Below are 17064 nucleotides of genomic sequence, written 5' to 3' on the forward strand. Positions count from 1 at the left end.
TTTTGTAGTTGTATACCCTGCACTGTTGTTGGCTTTTGTTTCAATAAATTGTTTGAGATGAGGAAATCACCATTCCATCCTTCTACTTAAATGTCCTACATTTTCCATAAATTTCATGTGAAAGCCAAATGTCCCTAACGTTTTGTGAGTAGTGTACACACACACACACACACACACACACACACACACACACACACACACACACACACACATATATGTGTGTGTGTGTGTAAAATTATTATTATTATTATTATTATTATTATTATTATTATTATTATTATTATTATTAATAATAATAATAATAATAATAATAATAATAATAATAATTTGTTTCTGGTGGATTTTCTCAGATAAAATGGAAAAAGTCAGTCAAACCTTGGACGTCAATTTTCAGGTTTCCGCACCCTGCGTCATGACATCACTGAGCGTCATACACGTCAACCAGGAAGTAACCGGAGCCGCATGAGAGACCCTGATGAGAGGGCGCCGCAGTTGAAGATGTTTACATTTAGTTTAACGCTCGTCCGACAGTAAGTTTCTGTTTTACTTCTCAGCAGGCTTCTCTGTGTCTTGATTATGAAGACACAGATGGATTGGAAGTGTCACTGTGCTGCTTAAGACGCTCAAGAGACGACACGGTGACAGTGTATGAACATGAACAAGACGACATGTATTTATGTGGTACCTGCACTAAATGTATTGTGTCTTTTTACACAGTGGGGAAACACAGTCCAACAGGGATAAACTCCTGCAAGGTACATTATTTAAAGCCTACCCTCATATTTCCTGTTATAACGTTAATTTGGCTGAATTTGACCTCTATTAGGTGATATTATAATGGTTATATTACCAAGTAAATATCATGAGCAGACCCAGAGTGTTTGCCTTAAATGCTGTAAATCTGCTGGTTTAAAGTTGTCTGCTGTACTTGTGTCCTTAGGTCAGGGTGTGGACAATCCTCTGTCAGAGACGGGTGTGCTGCAGGCTGAGGCAGTGGGACAGTACCTCAAAGACATCACATTCAGCAATGTGTTTGTCAGCAACCTACAGCGGGCTGTGCAGGTAAGACACACACATTAATTTTTAATTTGGGTCAGTGTGGTGACTTTAAATAGAGACACTTTTAGATAGGTGTAGATTTCAGGTAAGGTTTAGGAGATACCTCTGAAAATGTGCTTTTGTCCACCTCAATAGTGAATGGAAACAAGTTCCACATCATTTTATTCTGTAACCTAGATCTGATCAGTATTTTAATTGCCTGTGTTGGTGCGTGATTATACTATGCAATTCTCACACAGTTGATATGATCATGAGGTGTAGTCATATCATTTGTAGACCTGATGAAAGTGGTGAAGGGTTCTTAAAACTAATTTCAGGACTTTAAAGAATCGTGTCTGGTCATTTCTGAGGTTAGATTTCATTTAACCTTCTGCTGTTAGTGTTTGTGACACTTGCCCTAATAAACAGAAGGAACAACATGCACAGTGTTGAGATGACTAATTCATTGGTTCAGCTGATTAATCTGTGCTAAGAGGATTTTACAAACCCAGTATCGGCAGACCTTGGCTCTGATAGTGGCCATTAGGTAATATTAAAAATGTGATTTACTGACTTTAAATGACCTGGAATCATCACATTTTCAGTCAGTTTATTATACAGCTCTAGATTCCCTTCATAGAATCACCGAGTGAAATCCTAGCAGAAATGATGGAAAATGAGAAGAGACTGAAATAGAAAAGCAGTTAAGTGATGGAATTCATTTGTGAACGTTGAAATTTATATGTTTCTGAGTCATTTAATATTGGGTCATAACTACATTAGCATTTTTTGAAACTAATTATGGCGCCTGAACATTGTTACTGTTTCCAGTTGTTGAGATGTTGAGGTCAAAACATTCTTTGTACTTCAGGGCAGTTTATGCTGTAAACTGTTCTCAAATCTCAAAGTATTTCAGAATCCTGCAGGTAGATTGATCTTATAGACACCTGATTATGAATTATGTATGTGCTCAGTAACTTGTACCTTCCCTTGAGAAGCAAATATTTCAGTAAAACCAGTAAACATCTGTTATTTTTCCATTAACAGTCAGAGAATCCCAGATGCTTGGTAGTGACGTCCAGAAGTGAAATAGTTGTGTGTAAATTCATGTGTCTGTGGTCTTTGACTCACTGTTGCTGACAATGTAGTACTTATCGTTAGTTTGTCCATAGCAGATTCCTTCAGCTCTTATTAATGTATTGAGTCAGTAATTCTTGGATCACATTTCTGCTCTCTCAGACAGCTGAAATCATTCTGAAGAGCAACACTCACTGTTCTGGCACTGCTATGGTTTTGGATCCGTTACTCAGAGAAAGGGTATGACACTACTTACAAATAAAGCTTTACATGTGGTAATACAGCAGTTTCTTTTCTGAACCCTTTCATACTGTGGATCTATGGTGCATGTAGGGTTTTGGCATTGCTGAAGGACGACCTAAAGAGGACCTCAAGAATATGGCCAATGCTGCTGGTCAGTCGTGTCGTGACTATACCCCACCGGGAGGAGAGACTGTAGGCCAGGTGAGTCAGATGCAGCCATGAGTCATCATTTTGAAGCCGATTTAGTAATTTTGTGCAATTCACTGATGTTCAACGCATTCAGAGTATTACTTGTGCAACAGCACCATGTAGTGTTCATCTCAGGACACTGCATTTTAGAAATCCAAACAAATGTTACTCTATGCACAAAAATAGGTAATTTAACTCGGTATAAGTGATGTTGTTATCCCAACGACATGTCACAACCTGCAGGTGGGTCACAGATTTCCATCAGGTTGCATTTAACCCTTAGGGACCCCTAAGGTGACCATTATGACTTTGGCATAATTTCACATGTGGCTCATGGTATGAATTTCTGCAAAAATTTTTTTTTTTTTTTTTTTTTTTTTTTAAATCTAATGTCAGTTTCTCTTATAAGTCTGTTATACACTACTGACACTTTGCACCTTGTGGGGATCATTGAGCCAGAAATGTACACGCAAAAAAAACCTACTATAAAATCATGATAATCAAATTATCTGCTTTTTTCTGCATAAATCTCTTAAACCATTACAGCTCTGCTCAAAACTAGCACATGTTCAATAAGGTTCAGGATTTTAACTCTTTAAATGCCAGTTTAATAAGTGGTGCCACCTGTTTTATTAAAAAAAAACAAAACACACAAAATATAAGATATTTTCCATATAATACATGGCAGAGGGATGTGGCATTGTTTTATATTAGAGTCTTAGACTGTTTGAGATAACACTTTAGCAGGATGCAGAAATGGCAGTAAAACTGTCTGGAAAGTACACAAATGAACTCTGTCATGATTTATAGAAAGATCCTTTGGTTGTGATGGTTTGTCATTTTAAAAATGTGGATTTACAGGAAAAAAAGGTTTTACAAACACTAATATAGAACATAAGCAGTAAAAACTCAAAAGTTGGGATGTTACATTCACTTCTGCAGTTTTTAAACCTTCTTAGTTTGCCTTAAAATTGAACATCTTGCATCCCTCATAGATTCTAAAGCTTGATATATTTTATGTATAAATATAGTGTGTTTAGAATATTTCAAGCAATAGAATCTACAAGTCGGGCAAGAATTTTATTTTAGATTTTAAAAGTCAAACCTAATGATTTTGCTGTATTTTCCAACATGATATTCAAATGAGTTCAGGTTAAAGGCCATGTTTGGTCATTATATGGAGCTGGACACATATTAAAGGCAGTATTTAAGTATTATATGCATGAATTATGTATAAGTTCATAAAATTGCATAAGAGCTTTGATGTGATTTTTAGGAAATATTTCTGGCGCAAGGTGACGGCAAATTGGGGTGAGTTCAGCTACTGCTGTTGCAGCATCTGGAGGTTTAGATAGTTATAGGATATCAGTATATAGCATCATAAGATGGATCCTTGTTGAAATCAAAAATTCAGCTCTTTCTGAGTAAGTCTATGAAAGTGGGTCAGGTAGGTACAGAGAGGAGACAAACCCTTTAGCAGGTTGTTAGAGAAATCAGTCAAGTCACTCTGCGACTGAAGAGAAATGTTTGTGATTTGCTTGTGAGTCTCTAAGCTTTGGTTCATCTCATTTTACTTCCAGGTGAAGCTGAGATTTAAAAAATTCCTTAAAGTCCTTTTCAAGCAAATGTTAGATGAGCACGGCTGGTCAGGGCAGGATGCCTGTGCAGGAGCAACAGGGGCTGTAGATGCTTCAGACTCAGAGGTTGCCCCCTGTGGTTTGGCTGATGACGGTCTCCAGGGAGTGTCGCTACATGCTCTGGTGGTGAGCCATGGTGCTTACATTCGTGTAGCCAGCAGGCATATGGTGGAGGACTTAAAGTCCTCTTTGCCCCACGGAGTAAAGATGTCCCAGCTGTTCTCACCCTGCCCGAATACTGGAATCAGCCGCTTCATCCTCACTCTGTCCCCGTCTGAGTCCGGGCCAGTCCTCTCTGCTGCTCGCTGTGTTTTTACCAACAGAAAGGATCACCTGGAAATCTTGAATGCTGCTGAATAGAAAATAACAAAGATAATAGGATAGAAACATATGTATGCATATGTACACATATATGTGTCTGTAGATGCACGTATAATAGACAGTGGAATCATCCTTAATACTAAAGGGAAAAAAGGAGCAAAGACCCAAAGTTACAGCATGTAACTAAATACAAATAATGCACAGCGGCACCATATACAGTGTAACTGATCATTTCCTGTAATCCATAATGTTTAACTGTGGATCAGTAGTCAGAATAACTCCTGATTGTACAATAATGCATTTTGAAGGGAAGCCATCGTCCTCCAAACAGTGAGTCAGTAGGGACTGGTACTTCAATGTTTACCTGATTTATTTCTTCATTTTACTTGATCAACCAAAGTCAGATTATATATTATTTTATTGGGAACAATCATAGCATATCAGAGTTGACTTTTGTCCTGTGTTACACTTGTGATGCTGCTTATTTTACTTGTGCAATATTCTATGACAACACAGACATTTTGTTGGGTTTCATGTGAGACAGAAAAGTATTTATATCTACAGTTATAAACTATGTGAAACTGAATACAAATTCAGTTCATAGCTGTATTTGATGCTTGATGTCCATAGTTTTCCTGACTCCTGGCCTTTTGTCTTTGATTCAAGGCAAAGTAGTGTTCAGCCAGGCAGGCAATCAGCACACAGTGATAATGTTAGTACCTCAAAGACCTGCCATGTAACACACTCCTAAACATAACAGGGTATTGTCTTCATCGTGTCATAGTTGCACTCTGTGTGTCCTGATCATTACATAGTTTACATCTATTAAAATCTCACCTGGCTGTAGAATTAAAGATAATCTTCAAGTTTTATTGTCCAAGGTATCAGGATAAAAATGAGTTGTGTCCCAGATGTCTTTAAGATTGAATCAGACTTTTGTCATCCTCAATAGAACGTTAAGGCTCTGCTACACCTTGACCACTGAGCCCTAACCCATGAGCAGCTGCTGTTTTAAAGCCTTTCTGATACATTTCATTTTAATAATGATTTTAAAGAATATCTAATCTTTGACGCTGTAGTGTGTCAAGTGACCAAAACAGGGCTAAAATAATAGCACATAACTTGACTTAGCAGCAGCTCATGTACCTCTGAACTAATTATGTGGATGTTGAGCAAATGAGAACTGCTCTGTACCATGGTCACTGTTAAACCTGCTTACTTGTTCATGACTTCTGTTCATGTTAGACACAGTTGTCTTTACAAAAGATGCAGCACACGAAGCAGCACAAGCTTATAGCTTTACAATGATATCAGTCTGAATGAATTAACACTCACAGCTGTTTTCCTTTAAGAGTTTATTTTTTCCATCAACTCCAGCTCATACATTCTAAGACAATCCATGTTTTCATATACTGCATGTACATTTGATTGTAAAGCATCCTTATAAATATCATAAATAACAATAAAGGAATGGATTTAAATAAATAAATACTCTTTGGGACCGGTCTTTGTGTTTGCTGGTGGTGACCAGCACCTGAAAGTCACTTAACAGTTCAGATTTAATATCAGGATTCAGTTTTCTGAAGGCTCCTCACCCTGTAATGCTATTCCTTCAAGTCATAAACACTTTGTACTCATTGAAAAAGAAAAATCTATACACAGAACAATAGATATTAGAAAGGAATCCAATTGATTATAAAATGTTTAAAAATGGCTGGGTTTTTTTTTCCATCTAGCTAATTGCAGGACGTGAGATAAATAGCCAAGTTAAAAGATGTAAACTAAAGCCTTCAGGATATGGGCATGGTAAACACATATAACCTCAATACTACTAAATACAACTCCTAGGGATGTTAGTATATTTTCTGACATTTTTATATCATGCCTGTCCAGTTTCACATCAGTAACATGGAGCCTTAAGTCCTCCAGTAGAAGATTAAATTAGTTCTCTGTCTTGAGATAATATCCTTCTCTAATCTGAGGGTTTGTCAGACCTGCTGCAAAACCCACAGAAAGAAAAAGACAGAGAAAATTAAATAAAAGAAGAAAAAAAGATTGCTGATATGCTTGTATCCCCAAAAACTGGTGACTGCATCCTTAAAAATGAACCACACAGCTCTTTGGGCATCTTACCCACAGTTCACTGCTTTGAACAGATGCCAACTGCTGGGGATTATTAATCTAGATATTATAGATGAGGGTTACTTGCAAAATTCTCTAGAAAAGATCAACGGGCTCATTTAAAGACATTTCAGTTGTGATGAAGTCTGCAGCTGTATCTACCCTGTCCAACTGTACTGTAAAATGTAGCTACAAACCGAGCTTTAATTATTGTGCAAAAGAGGTGCAAGTCAAGTCTGACATTTTGCACATGTAGTGCATAAACGCGCAACTTTTTCTAAACTGGTGATACTGAATGGATAATATTTAATCAGTGGAAAAAGTAGAAAAGATTGCGTCTCAAAGTTAATCCTAATGTAATGACTTTATCTCTGAAATGATCATAAAATCCAACATTACTGACTCACTGATGGTAAAGGGACCTACACATGTGTCACCCGAATCACCCCATGGTCCCAGAGCTCCGTGGACTGCCCGAGTTTGATGAAAGCGCGTTCCACGGGTCGTGGGAGGACGGAGAAAACTGCGTCTCTCGGGACACGTTGCGTCCGTCGTCCCCAACCTCCACCTCAGCCTCCACCTCCAGGTCTGTGTCGTCTACCTCCGGCACAGCCCGGGAGTCCGAGCCCTCCTCGGTGTGGCCCAGGTAGACATTGTGCGGGTCTGAGGGATCCACCACCTGGTTCCTCTTCTCTCTGTGCAGCAGCAGGCGCTCCAGCGGCACCGTGTTCTTCTTGGGGAGGAAGAGGGAGGTCTGCGGCAGGTTCTGACCGGCCACGTACACCTGCCTGGAGCCCTCCAGGTTGAACAGGATGCCGGTCCTGCTGGAGTAGTACACGTCCCGGTTGTTCTCCAGAAGCTTGTGGTTGAACAGACAGTCGTCCCTGAGGCAGATGGGCTACAGAAAACACAATTTAAATATGTAGAATTATATTTCTGTGCACTACAAGGTGTTGATTTAGATTAAGAGTTAGAGCGTAATTTTACAGTCACATTCAGAAAACTTTATTTATCCCATACGAGCATTTCATTTGCAGCTTACCACAGACACCAGCCCACATCCACAGTGTAATGTGACAAACAGAAATAAATCAGCGCACAAATACAGAGTTATTGAAAGCAACTACGAATAAATGCATTTAAATAATCAACAATTTACATTTTAACATTTTAAACATTTTATTTTACTGATATCTGATATCTTAGGTTGTCGCTTTCTCACATGAGATCAGACATGGTCTAAATCACAACCAAATCTTAAATTTCCATTGAAAACAAAATGATTCGTGAACATTTATAAACATAAAAAATCAAACCTTGAGTTTTGACAGTTTGGAACAGTCGAACTTGTTCCTATAACCTACGTCCGTATATTTTCTTATTGTGTTTCTATAGTTTCTTGGTTAACGAACCCCTATTATTTTATCAATCTGTCCCGGAAAAATTGAATAATTTAACAATTATTACAAGGAAACGGCAAAATAAATTATAGAATATATTTAAGAAAATCCACAGTGTCTTTAAAATTTGTGCGTAAAAGTGCGTAAAAATATATTTAAAACTTTACGCAAAACCACACAAAAATTCCACAGAAAAGGAAAAGTTTAGAAATAGAGAATAAAGCTTTGGATGGTTACAAGTGAAAATTCAGTTGAATCACTGTGAAATAGTTTGCTTACAGAGCTGAACGGGGTGCCTTCTCCATCCATACACAGGAAGCGGCTACTCTTGACGCCGAGGATGGCAACGCGCTCCCTTGTTTCACTTTTGAGTAAAATCACACCTGAGGGGGAAAAGGAACAGTGAGCAACGATTACTGATAGGAAACCCCAACTTTCTTTTTGGTAAAGGTAACAGTATTGGTATAAATAAAGGAAAGCACGCTCACTATATGAACTTCTGGTTGTAGTTTTGCGCACAGTTCCATCTAGTTTGATCTCTAAATAGAAGTTGTTGAGATCTGTGGATGTCTGCAGGTGAACGTATCTCCTCGGGTTCCCCCAGTTGGATCCCACCAGAGGTGACGGGTTTGGGGCCGACTCCCCCAGAGGAAATCCCTGAAGGAGAGCGAGCAAGAGCGCCAGCACAGTGTCCTTCATTCCCAGTCCTCTGTTGACGTCCATCCTGGAACAAACTGGTGGTTTCCACTGCGAGCTGTTGGAGCTGAAGCTTTCAGATGCTCTGTTGTCCCAAAGTTTGGAGACAGTTCCTATTTAAAGCCCCCCCAAGTGCCACTCCTGCTCACATCATTTACGTAAAAAAAGAAACTCGCCCCCAAAGCAGATGTGCGGCTTTGGTGTAGCGGAAGGGCCACTTCCACCTCTGTCTGTTTATCCCGATGCTCTGTCTTGGTCACACAACAGGAGTCTTATTTTTGGTCCTGACTCATCCACCTTAAACATTTGTTTATACTGGGTCTTCATGGTACAAACGCCACTGGTCAAAGTTTTGTTGGGACCGGAAGCATAATGAATGAGCAATAAAACACACGCAGCTGAGGTCACATACAATTATTTCTTTATCACGGCAGGAATAGAATATACTGTATTTAAATAAATAATAGTATCTTATTAAATTCTTTGGTTTTGCCTACCTAAGTAAATTGGACATTGTCCGCTTTTACGCACCTGCCCAAATACAGTTCAACTATTTCTCCAGCAGAGGGAGCCACTCCCTCACTTCAGTCGTTTACATGGTGCGTTGAGTAAATTACCTTCACATTTTGTCTCCTCTTAGATAACCGTAATGTTAAAAAAATTAGCCCGCAAAACCCATCCCTGATTTTAAGTGCGAGATATCAAAATACCTTTTTGTAATTTACTATTTTGAGACAATAAAATAAAATAATTAAATACAGCCTTACACACTAAAATCAAGCAAAATTCAGTGTCAGATTTAAAAGCAACAGAGAGAACGACACTTCAATGGCAACCACTTACAAAAACAAACTTTAATTGGTATCTAAGGAATACAGTAGACTGCTGTGCACAGCACATACGTACAAAAATAAAAGGAAAACATTTTTAATATTCTTACTTCGCATTGTCTCTTTTCAGAAACAAATAACTGAAGTTTGTGTCTTCTTAATTTACAGTCATCAGCAAACCAAAACTAAGGCAGAAGGTGAGGTATATGAGAACAGAGATCAGAGGAATTGAGTGGAGGCTTACTCCCTTTTGAGCAGGAGTTTAAAAAAAGTTCTGTTGACACAATCAAACATGAAGCACACACCCCTGATCAAGCTTGGGGCTAAGACATGCTAATAGTACTTTACACATTATTAAAAAAAAAAAAAAAAAAAAAGATATTCCTCACCTTGAATTAAGTTAATTTTGATCTATTATAAGCTGTGGAAAGAAAAAAAGAGATAGATAAAACTTTTTGGTCAAAGCTGAAATGTGAGCTTTTTACTTTAGATATGAACCTTTTAGGGATCCAGCTTGATTTCACGACTAATGACAAGACAGAGAACTGGTTTATCATCAAGATGTCATTATAAGGTGCTACAACTGACGTCTGACATCATGATTGGGAGGTGGGCAAGCAAAGTGCTTATTGCTGTGCATGCACAAAAATCACTTCCACTCTTTCCTCAACTTAAAACATGGATTACATTTTGTTTGATATTTTACTCAAAATGACTATTAAATTGTTGCTGTTATTTTTTTTTAATCAAATATGAGATTTACAGTACAGGTACTGCATGCAGTGTCAACTACAACAGCAACAAGTATTTTTGTCTTTTGAAACTTCTATGTAAGCTCCCACTAAATGTGCTCTGCTGCACTGCATTATGGTAGGCATGATAGGATGAAGCAGTTCACATCTACAATGTCCTCAGAGCAAACTAAAAAGTATAAGAGGTTTATCTGTGAGAAGAATACTGTTGTAAATCAGTGTGAGCAGCAAGAGATACTGTGCTGTGTCAGTACATGGTCAAAGTCAGGTGGATCCTGAGACATGGCAGGGTTGCCATCTTGCACATTTGAGTGCAGCAGCAGAATCAAAGCTCAGCATGACTCTGCTCCCTGCCTGCTCTGAACACGCTGCGTTATCTCTGCAGATGTTCCCTCCCAAGAAATATCTCAACACAAATACTTGAAAAGGACAGAGGACAGCATGTTGTGGAGCTACATTTCAAAGACACAAGGTGAGGGAAGTTGGATTATTTCAAAAATATATTGCAGATTGAGGAGCTATAACCTATAAGCTCTTGTTCTTCAGAAGCTTCTGATGACTCGCACTGGGTGATCAGTCCAACTTACAAACTCTACCATCATTCAACTGATTATCATGTTTGTGTATGAACAAAAATTGGTTTATGCATCTAAAAGATATCTCAATTTCCTATTTCATTGAAACAGTACAACCCATATAGAGACCACCCTGGCTTGGGGCCAAGGCTGGTCCATGACTCTGACCTTGAACTAAAAAAGGCTGAAAGGAGAGGAGGAAGCGCCTGGGTTACAGCTGGAATCCCAAGGTCCTTGTCGTGGGTGGGGGATGAGGGACAGTCAGAGGTAGGAGGTGGGGGTGATAGAACTCAGAGGGGTCTGCTCAGGTATGTAGGAGACTGCCTGTCATCCTGGCAGATCCACATTCCAGCAGGGGTTCTGACAAACAACAATGACGGCGCACCGGCTCCCTCACATACATCTTTCCTGGATTTAAATAGTTGTACTTCCTCTCTAAGCAGCAGAAATGAGGGAAGCTTCTGTTGAGCTTCAGGTTTTCAAGTAAACAGCTGCAGAAAGTAGACCATGCAGCCACTAAAGGGTAGATGCACTCTATAGGATTTTAACAAACTTAAAAATGTATAACAAAATATGAAATACATATTGGTGAGCATGGAAAAAAGTTTTCAAAGGACGGTACATCTTTAGCTTATAAAAAATTATATTACTCTAAGCATACATACATATACTTCAGTGAATACCTTTCACTTTACAAAGGTACTTTGTCAGTTTTCATTCATTATATTTTTCTACCATTCAAATTTATAAGATAAAGTTCACAAATAAACAGTAAATGTGTCTTTAATGACAATACAGAAATCTCCAAGTGTGCATCCTGTCCACAAACTTCACTGTCCTTTAGTCCTTCAGGACATGTTTGATTCTTCCATAATTGCATTTAATATTATCTGCCTACAGCTCTCAACACCTCACTACTGCTGCAGTGCTGCTGCAGAGCACACAGACAAGAGGAGAAATGGTCCAGGGCACGCACATACTCCCCCAAACACACTGACATAAGAATTAAAGAAAGAAAGAAACAACATATGGGAACAATTCCAAAATATTTAGGCACCATCATCGATGGTCACTGTGCAACCTGAACTCTTTTTACCTTGTCCAGGCAACTGCAACAAAGCAGCATAAAAAGCTCCTGAATTCTTCTTTTACATTTGCTTCACATTACAACTATTTACATCATTTGTCATTGGTTTCATGAACAGTAGACATCATTTTCAACAGCAGCTGCTGGCACACTACATCTCTGTAATATTTGCAATTCAACAACAGAAACCCAAAGCCAAATACTTCAGGGGCACTGTCCAAGACAATGTGCAGATACATTTCTACTGTGCACTCTATCTGCTCACTTGAGTCTTGTGCAGAGGCAAGCCAGGTCCAAACAAAAAAATTCAAGAGTTTTCACTCCATGCGAAAATCATCCCACCCTGTTTATTTGCTGGCGATGCCACACAGTCAAACTCCTGGCCTCACGCCAGTATCTCCCTCACATCTATGGCTGACTGCTCTCTGGTCTCGACCACAGATTGTATATTACTTAATCGATCTAATTACAGAAAAGAAAATAAACCAGAGATAGTCAACCCCCCTTCTGAGGCCCTCTCCAGAGTGACAGCCCTATTTCTGACTCCAGTGGGTGTCTCTTACATGCAAGTTTAAGGGGGCCACAAGTGGGAACACCAAGGCACCTTTAAATCGTGCAGCAAAGGTAGTGCATTTAAGTAGTCTGTTTTCCCTACTGCCTGTCACCAATAAACAAGCAGAGGACTATCAAGCGCTCAAAGGTTCCAAAGAAAATTATAAACTTAGCAGATATTTGAGCAGTCCATGCATCCCTTAATCTAGTAAAGTGGTTCTTTGAGGTAATAAAAAGTATTCATTTCACTCTTTAAAAGCACAGAATATAGCTCATCCTCCATCTCAAAAAAGGAAGTGACACATAGTTCAGTTACAGCAAGCACCAAGGTAAAGTGAGACAGGCAAAGGCTTTAGCTCTCCCCATCCATAACCATAAAAACAATAAGCAGCACAGTATGGCATACATATATAAAGACAACTAACCAAATATACATATATATAAACAGAATAAATATTTTTCCCACAGTCCATTGGTGTGTACATCATGAATATGCAATTCTGTGTTACCTGGAAGTACATCCACATGTGCAAATTACTGAGTTATTGCCAGTTTCACTCATAGTCGTGGGAGGAAATGTGTGACAGTCATGGCGGTGGTGGCCTTGTTGCCTCTTTTTACGCGCCCATGCTTGCTGAGGGCGATGTAGAAGCCCTTGTAAACAAAAGACTCATAGGCGTTGTAGTTGTTGGGCAGCAAAGTCTCCTTGAACTTGCACTCATCCCGAAAGTGTCTCTAAAAACACCAGAAAACAGAGAGAGAAGAGAATGATGCGTCGGTAAATCTCAAAAAAAGACTTAAGGTGAACAATTTAGCACATATACACAATGACCTTTACTCTGACAAACAATCTAAAAGGTATGATTTGAGGGAAAATGGCGGAGATAGCATGTTGTTGTAAAAGAAATGACCTGTTAAAAGTCAGCTTCCTGCTTTTACTGATGAAATAATGTTCAATAAACCCTTACACAACCACCAGCTGGCAGCTTAAGGCAGGACCAATCTGATAGAAAGGGAGAATTGAAACTGAATAAGAAATGTACAAATAGTGGATGATTATAGTATGAGGCCATGGGAAAATCTTTTTGAGTAAATTGACACACTTCAGTTGAGCACCCAGTGTACTTTGACATCCCCCCTCATGATCATAAAGCCCCAGCTAAAAGGGTGTTAAACTATTCTGTAATTACCTAAAACATATATGATTCGCAGTGACCAAGCAGTACAAGGGCTTGTCTTCATCGGACAAAATGATTTGAGTTAGAAACTGTAAATAACAGGTAAAGATCATGAAACTTAACAGTTTTACACATTGTGGCTGCACACAGTGTTGTGCAGAGAGTGTTCATAAAGCAGTCAGTCCTCCTCTGTTAGATCTTTGTCACATTAAAACCTAAATTTAGAAGCCTTACATCATTTGCTCTAGTTTCCCCAATCAAAAGCATCAAACATATTGGGGTCTTTTTAATGAAGCCAAATAAACTCATCCTAGAGGTTTACTGCACCGCAACAACTATTTATACCATGATAAGCCATTCTTATTATATTACACTGCCATTTCATCTGGTATTTGCTATGTTATACAATCATAAAGCATGACCATTAGTTAGGCCTATCCTCTGTCATTTATGTCACTGATGCTTTAACAGAGCCTACATTAACTCTTCTTTTTATTACATGGTATGTCAGCCTATGTGAACACACTGAGAGTTCATTTGCCCCAACATTCATCACTCATACTGTCTACATTGTTGCTGTACAATAGGATTATAATGGCTCTAAAGTGAAGTTTAATACAAATGACTGTACATCTGCACATATTGTAAAACTACATGTATGGAGAAGGTGGTGGATGAGGTTTCCCCTGAACTCCACTCTAACATCAGAGCATATTAATAACACAACAGTGCCCATAAACTCATGGATGCAGGGGCTGCATGAACTCATCTTACACTGAGCAGGATGTAAAGGAGAGAGAGGGAGGGAGAGAGAGAGAGAGAGAGAGAGAGAGAGAGAGGGAGCTTCTGGAGTTGCGCACACACGTACCGTTCCGTATAACCTTCCTCTACTGTTCATTGCGACAAACAGCTCACTTCTGACTCCGAACAAGCTGATCACTCCTCGGTCCACAGCGGAGATTTCTATTAGACCTAAATGAAACACAAGGTTAGGACGCAGTACAAACAGTGCCAATGCGACTACAGGACAAAGTCGAGTAACTGGCCTATGCAGTAGTGGTGATGATGGGTGTAACCTTGCAGGTGCACTGCGACTGGAAGATGCTCTCTCAGCTCAAAGAGCCCTTTGGACTAGTCACACAATTGGCCTTTTACACATTATGATGATCTGTAAAAGTGCACTTAACAGCGCGCTGCGTGCGGGTCTGTGTGTCCTGCAGCGGGACGCAGGGTAAAAATAAGTTAGCGTCTAAACTGGGTCCAAGCATTCATGTCATGTTTTTGGCTTGGGAGGATATTTCGCACTGCACGGATGCAAGGCTCTCAGTACACTGTTTTTGCTTTCGGAAACTTTCAACCATGCCGACACCTCTTATTAAATATCATGCAGGACAAGTGACCCACTCTAACTTTTACACAGAGAGCAGCCTGCGCATAGGGTTACACTCTTTTTTGGGTACAGTACTTTGCCGGATGCAACTCACTGTATTGGTTCTCATTGTGTACACCACTTATCCTGCCATCCGGGAGCACCTGCAGGTGAAACCCAATGCCCACGTTGCAGTACAGTCGCCGCACTCTTTTGATGCCCTGCAAATAGTCACTCTCCCAGTTCAGCTCCGATTTTCCCCCAGCTATACCGAGATAGGAGCGGGAGAAGAGGGTCTCCCATTTCTTTTCCAATAAAGTCGTATTAGTCCTACTCGGAATCGGATAAGATGAAACGATCCCCAACAGAGAAGTCCACAGTACAAGAACTGCTGGCAGCGTCCAGTGCGTCCTGGCCCCGCTGGACATACTGTAGAGGCACCTTTGCGCAATGGCCATCCACTTTACCTTTGGGGCACGTGGTCAACGTTACCTGCCCTAAAAATGCAACTCTTCTTATTTTTTGTCCTTTGGCATGGTGGTAAAGGCTTATTCTGGGAAGACAGATCAAGGCCCCATAGCCGGAGATCTGAGCAGGAGGAGAGGGACAGAGCGCGTCTGAGGTTGAAGTGGTGCCGGTGGCGATGATCATCTTTCGCCGCTCCGCGCCTCTGTACAGGCAATGCTGGCCGTGGAGGGACACCACTCACCGCAAAACCAGCTCACCTTGCCCCCCGACTCTCACATCCTAAAATGACATCACTGTGACTTCACCGCTGCACCCCCCCATCAAAAAGTAGGAGATGGGAGGAGGAGGAGAGAGTTACAGGACCCCAGCAGAGGCAGCAGCACTTCTGATGGGAATGATGGGGGGTGCTGCACATTCACGTTATGAGTTGAACAAGCTCGACAGAATAAGAAGAGTTTAGTTTCCTTTACCTCCTTTCAAAATAAGACCAAGTGTGGATCACATCCCTGCAACATCTTGTCCTGAAAAGTGCAGCTCTGACAGGGAACTACTTAAGAATATATTTCTACATTTTTAGACACATAAAAGAGGGCAGGTACTTCAGAGCAGAGTAAAATGGAATAATAGCAGACATATGAAATGGATGGGCCTCTGATCTTTTTAAAGAATCTTAAGAGGAAATATCTTGAGAATCACTTAACACTCTGGGAATAATAATTCAGCATTTATATATGTGTGCTTTAAAGCAGGGACGTCTAATTCGTTTGAGTTCAGGAGCCACATAAAACCCAATATGATCTCAAATGGCCCAGAATAATACAAATAATAACAGTGAAAAAAATTTAATTGCTTATGACAGTGTTTACATATGCAAGGTATCCTTTAAAAATGTGAATAACATGAACAACCTTGAACAACCTGAAATTTCTTAAGACATTAAAGTGCAATTTTAACAATAATATGCCTCAGTTTATTGTTCATGACAGATTGCAGTGGATCTACAAATGCACAAAACATTTAGCAACAGGCATAAAATTGTTAAAATTTCCTTTACATCTCTTAAGATGTTTCATATTCATATTTTCTTAGGTTATTCACATTTTTTGTGAAAGGATAGTTTGTAAATGTAATCATTTTCAAATTGCCTAATTTAATGTTTTTACACTAAAACTAAGAGAAAAATTTTGAGTTGTCATTATCAATAGGTTATCATGATTATAGACTGGTCCGACCCACTTGAGACTGGGCTACATGTGGCCCCTAAAGTAAAATGACTCTGACACCCTTGACTATGTTTATCTTAAGTGTAATTTTTGCATTTCACAAATTCATTCAGTGGATCAGATTGGACCCTTTGGGGTGCCGGTTTTGGTCCACAGGCCATATGTTGGACACCCCTGCTTTAAAGTTTCAGTGTGTACTATTTAGTTGGATCTTGTGGTTAAATTGAGGATTGCCAACCTTCAGTGGCCACAAAAAAGTGCAAAGGGCCTTTATTAGGGTCATTGGTATGTCTGTTTTGGGCTATGTA

The 17064-nt window shown here is 39.6% G+C and overlaps 3 protein-coding genes across 3 annotated transcripts; 1 reads left to right on the forward strand and 2 right to left on the reverse strand.

Annotated features, from left to right (window-relative positions):
* The first annotated feature begins 440 nt into the window (after window positions 1-440).
* Window positions 441-5176, forward strand: tigarb (TP53 induced glycolysis regulatory phosphatase b). Its single transcript, XM_030151062.1, has 6 exons — window positions 441-530; window positions 718-755; window positions 941-1062; window positions 2278-2355; window positions 2449-2559; window positions 4128-5176. Exons 1-6 carry the CDS (start codon window positions 463-465, stop codon window positions 4542-4544), a joined length of 834 nt encoding a protein of 277 aa, XP_030006922.1. The 5' UTR covers window positions 441-462; the 3' UTR covers window positions 4545-5176.
* Window positions 5177-5360: 184 nt separating this feature from the next.
* fgf23 (fibroblast growth factor 23) lies at window positions 5361-13066 on the reverse strand. The gene is made up of 4 exons (XM_030151063.1): window positions 13028-13066; window positions 8515-8967; window positions 8306-8409; window positions 5361-7524 (listed from the first exon to the last, which is right to left on the reverse strand). The coding sequence occupies exons 2-4, from the start codon at window positions 8747-8749 to the stop codon at window positions 7069-7071; spliced, it is 795 nt and encodes a 264-aa protein (XP_030006923.1). The 5' UTR covers window positions 8750-8967; window positions 13028-13066; the 3' UTR covers window positions 5361-7068.
* LOC115430828 (fibroblast growth factor 6-like) lies at window positions 8981-15972 on the reverse strand. Its single transcript, XM_030151071.1, has 3 exons — window positions 15181-15972; window positions 14565-14668; window positions 8981-13253 (listed from the first exon to the last, which is right to left on the reverse strand). The coding sequence occupies exons 1-3, from the start codon at window positions 15521-15523 to the stop codon at window positions 13077-13079; spliced, it is 624 nt and encodes a 207-aa protein (XP_030006931.1). The 5' UTR covers window positions 15524-15972; the 3' UTR covers window positions 8981-13076.
* Window positions 15973-17064: the final 1092 nt, after the last annotated feature.

This window comes from Sphaeramia orbicularis, chromosome 12 (genome assembly GCF_902148855.1).
Source record: "Sphaeramia orbicularis chromosome 12, fSphaOr1.1, whole genome shotgun sequence".
NCBI classification, from domain to species: Eukaryota; Metazoa; Chordata; class Actinopteri; order Kurtiformes; family Apogonidae; genus Sphaeramia; species Sphaeramia orbicularis.

Excerpts from the sequence above, each read along its gene's own strand:
- tigarb (XM_030151062.1), top strand. The coding sequence starts at position 463 with ATGAGAGACCCTGATGAGAGGGCGCCGCAGTTGAAGATGTTTACATTT. Across the intron at positions 531-717 it reads AGTTTAACGCTCGTCCGACA|TGGGGAAACACAGTCCAACA; the intron begins GTAAGTTTCTGT and ends CTTTTTACACAG. Across the intron at positions 2,356-2,448 it reads ATCCGTTACTCAGAGAAAGG|GGTTTTGGCATTGCTGAAGG; the intron begins GTATGACACTAC and ends TGGTGCATGTAG.
- fgf23 (XM_030151063.1), bottom strand. The coding sequence starts at position 8,749 with ATGGACGTCAACAGAGGACTGGGAATGAAGGACACTGTGCTGGCGCTC. Across the intron at positions 8,410-8,514 it reads TACAACCAGAAGTTCATATA|GTGTGATTTTACTCAAAAGT; the intron begins GTGAGCGTGCTT and ends TTTCCCCCTCAG. Across the intron at positions 7,525-8,305 it reads AAGGCACCCCGTTCAGCTCT|CCCATCTGCCTCAGGGACGA; the intron begins GTAAGCAAACTA and ends TGTTTTCTGTAG.
- LOC115430828 (XM_030151071.1), bottom strand. The coding sequence starts at position 15,523 with ATGGCCATTGCGCAAAGGTGCCTCTACAGTATGTCCAGCGGGGCCAGG. Across the intron at positions 14,669-15,180 it reads ACACAATGAGAACCAATACA|GTCTAATAGAAATCTCCGCT; the intron begins GTGAGTTGCATC and ends TGTTTCATTTAG. Across the intron at positions 13,254-14,564 it reads GAGGAAGGTTATACGGAACG|AGACACTTTCGGGATGAGTG; the intron begins GTACGTGTGTGC and ends TGGTGTTTTTAG.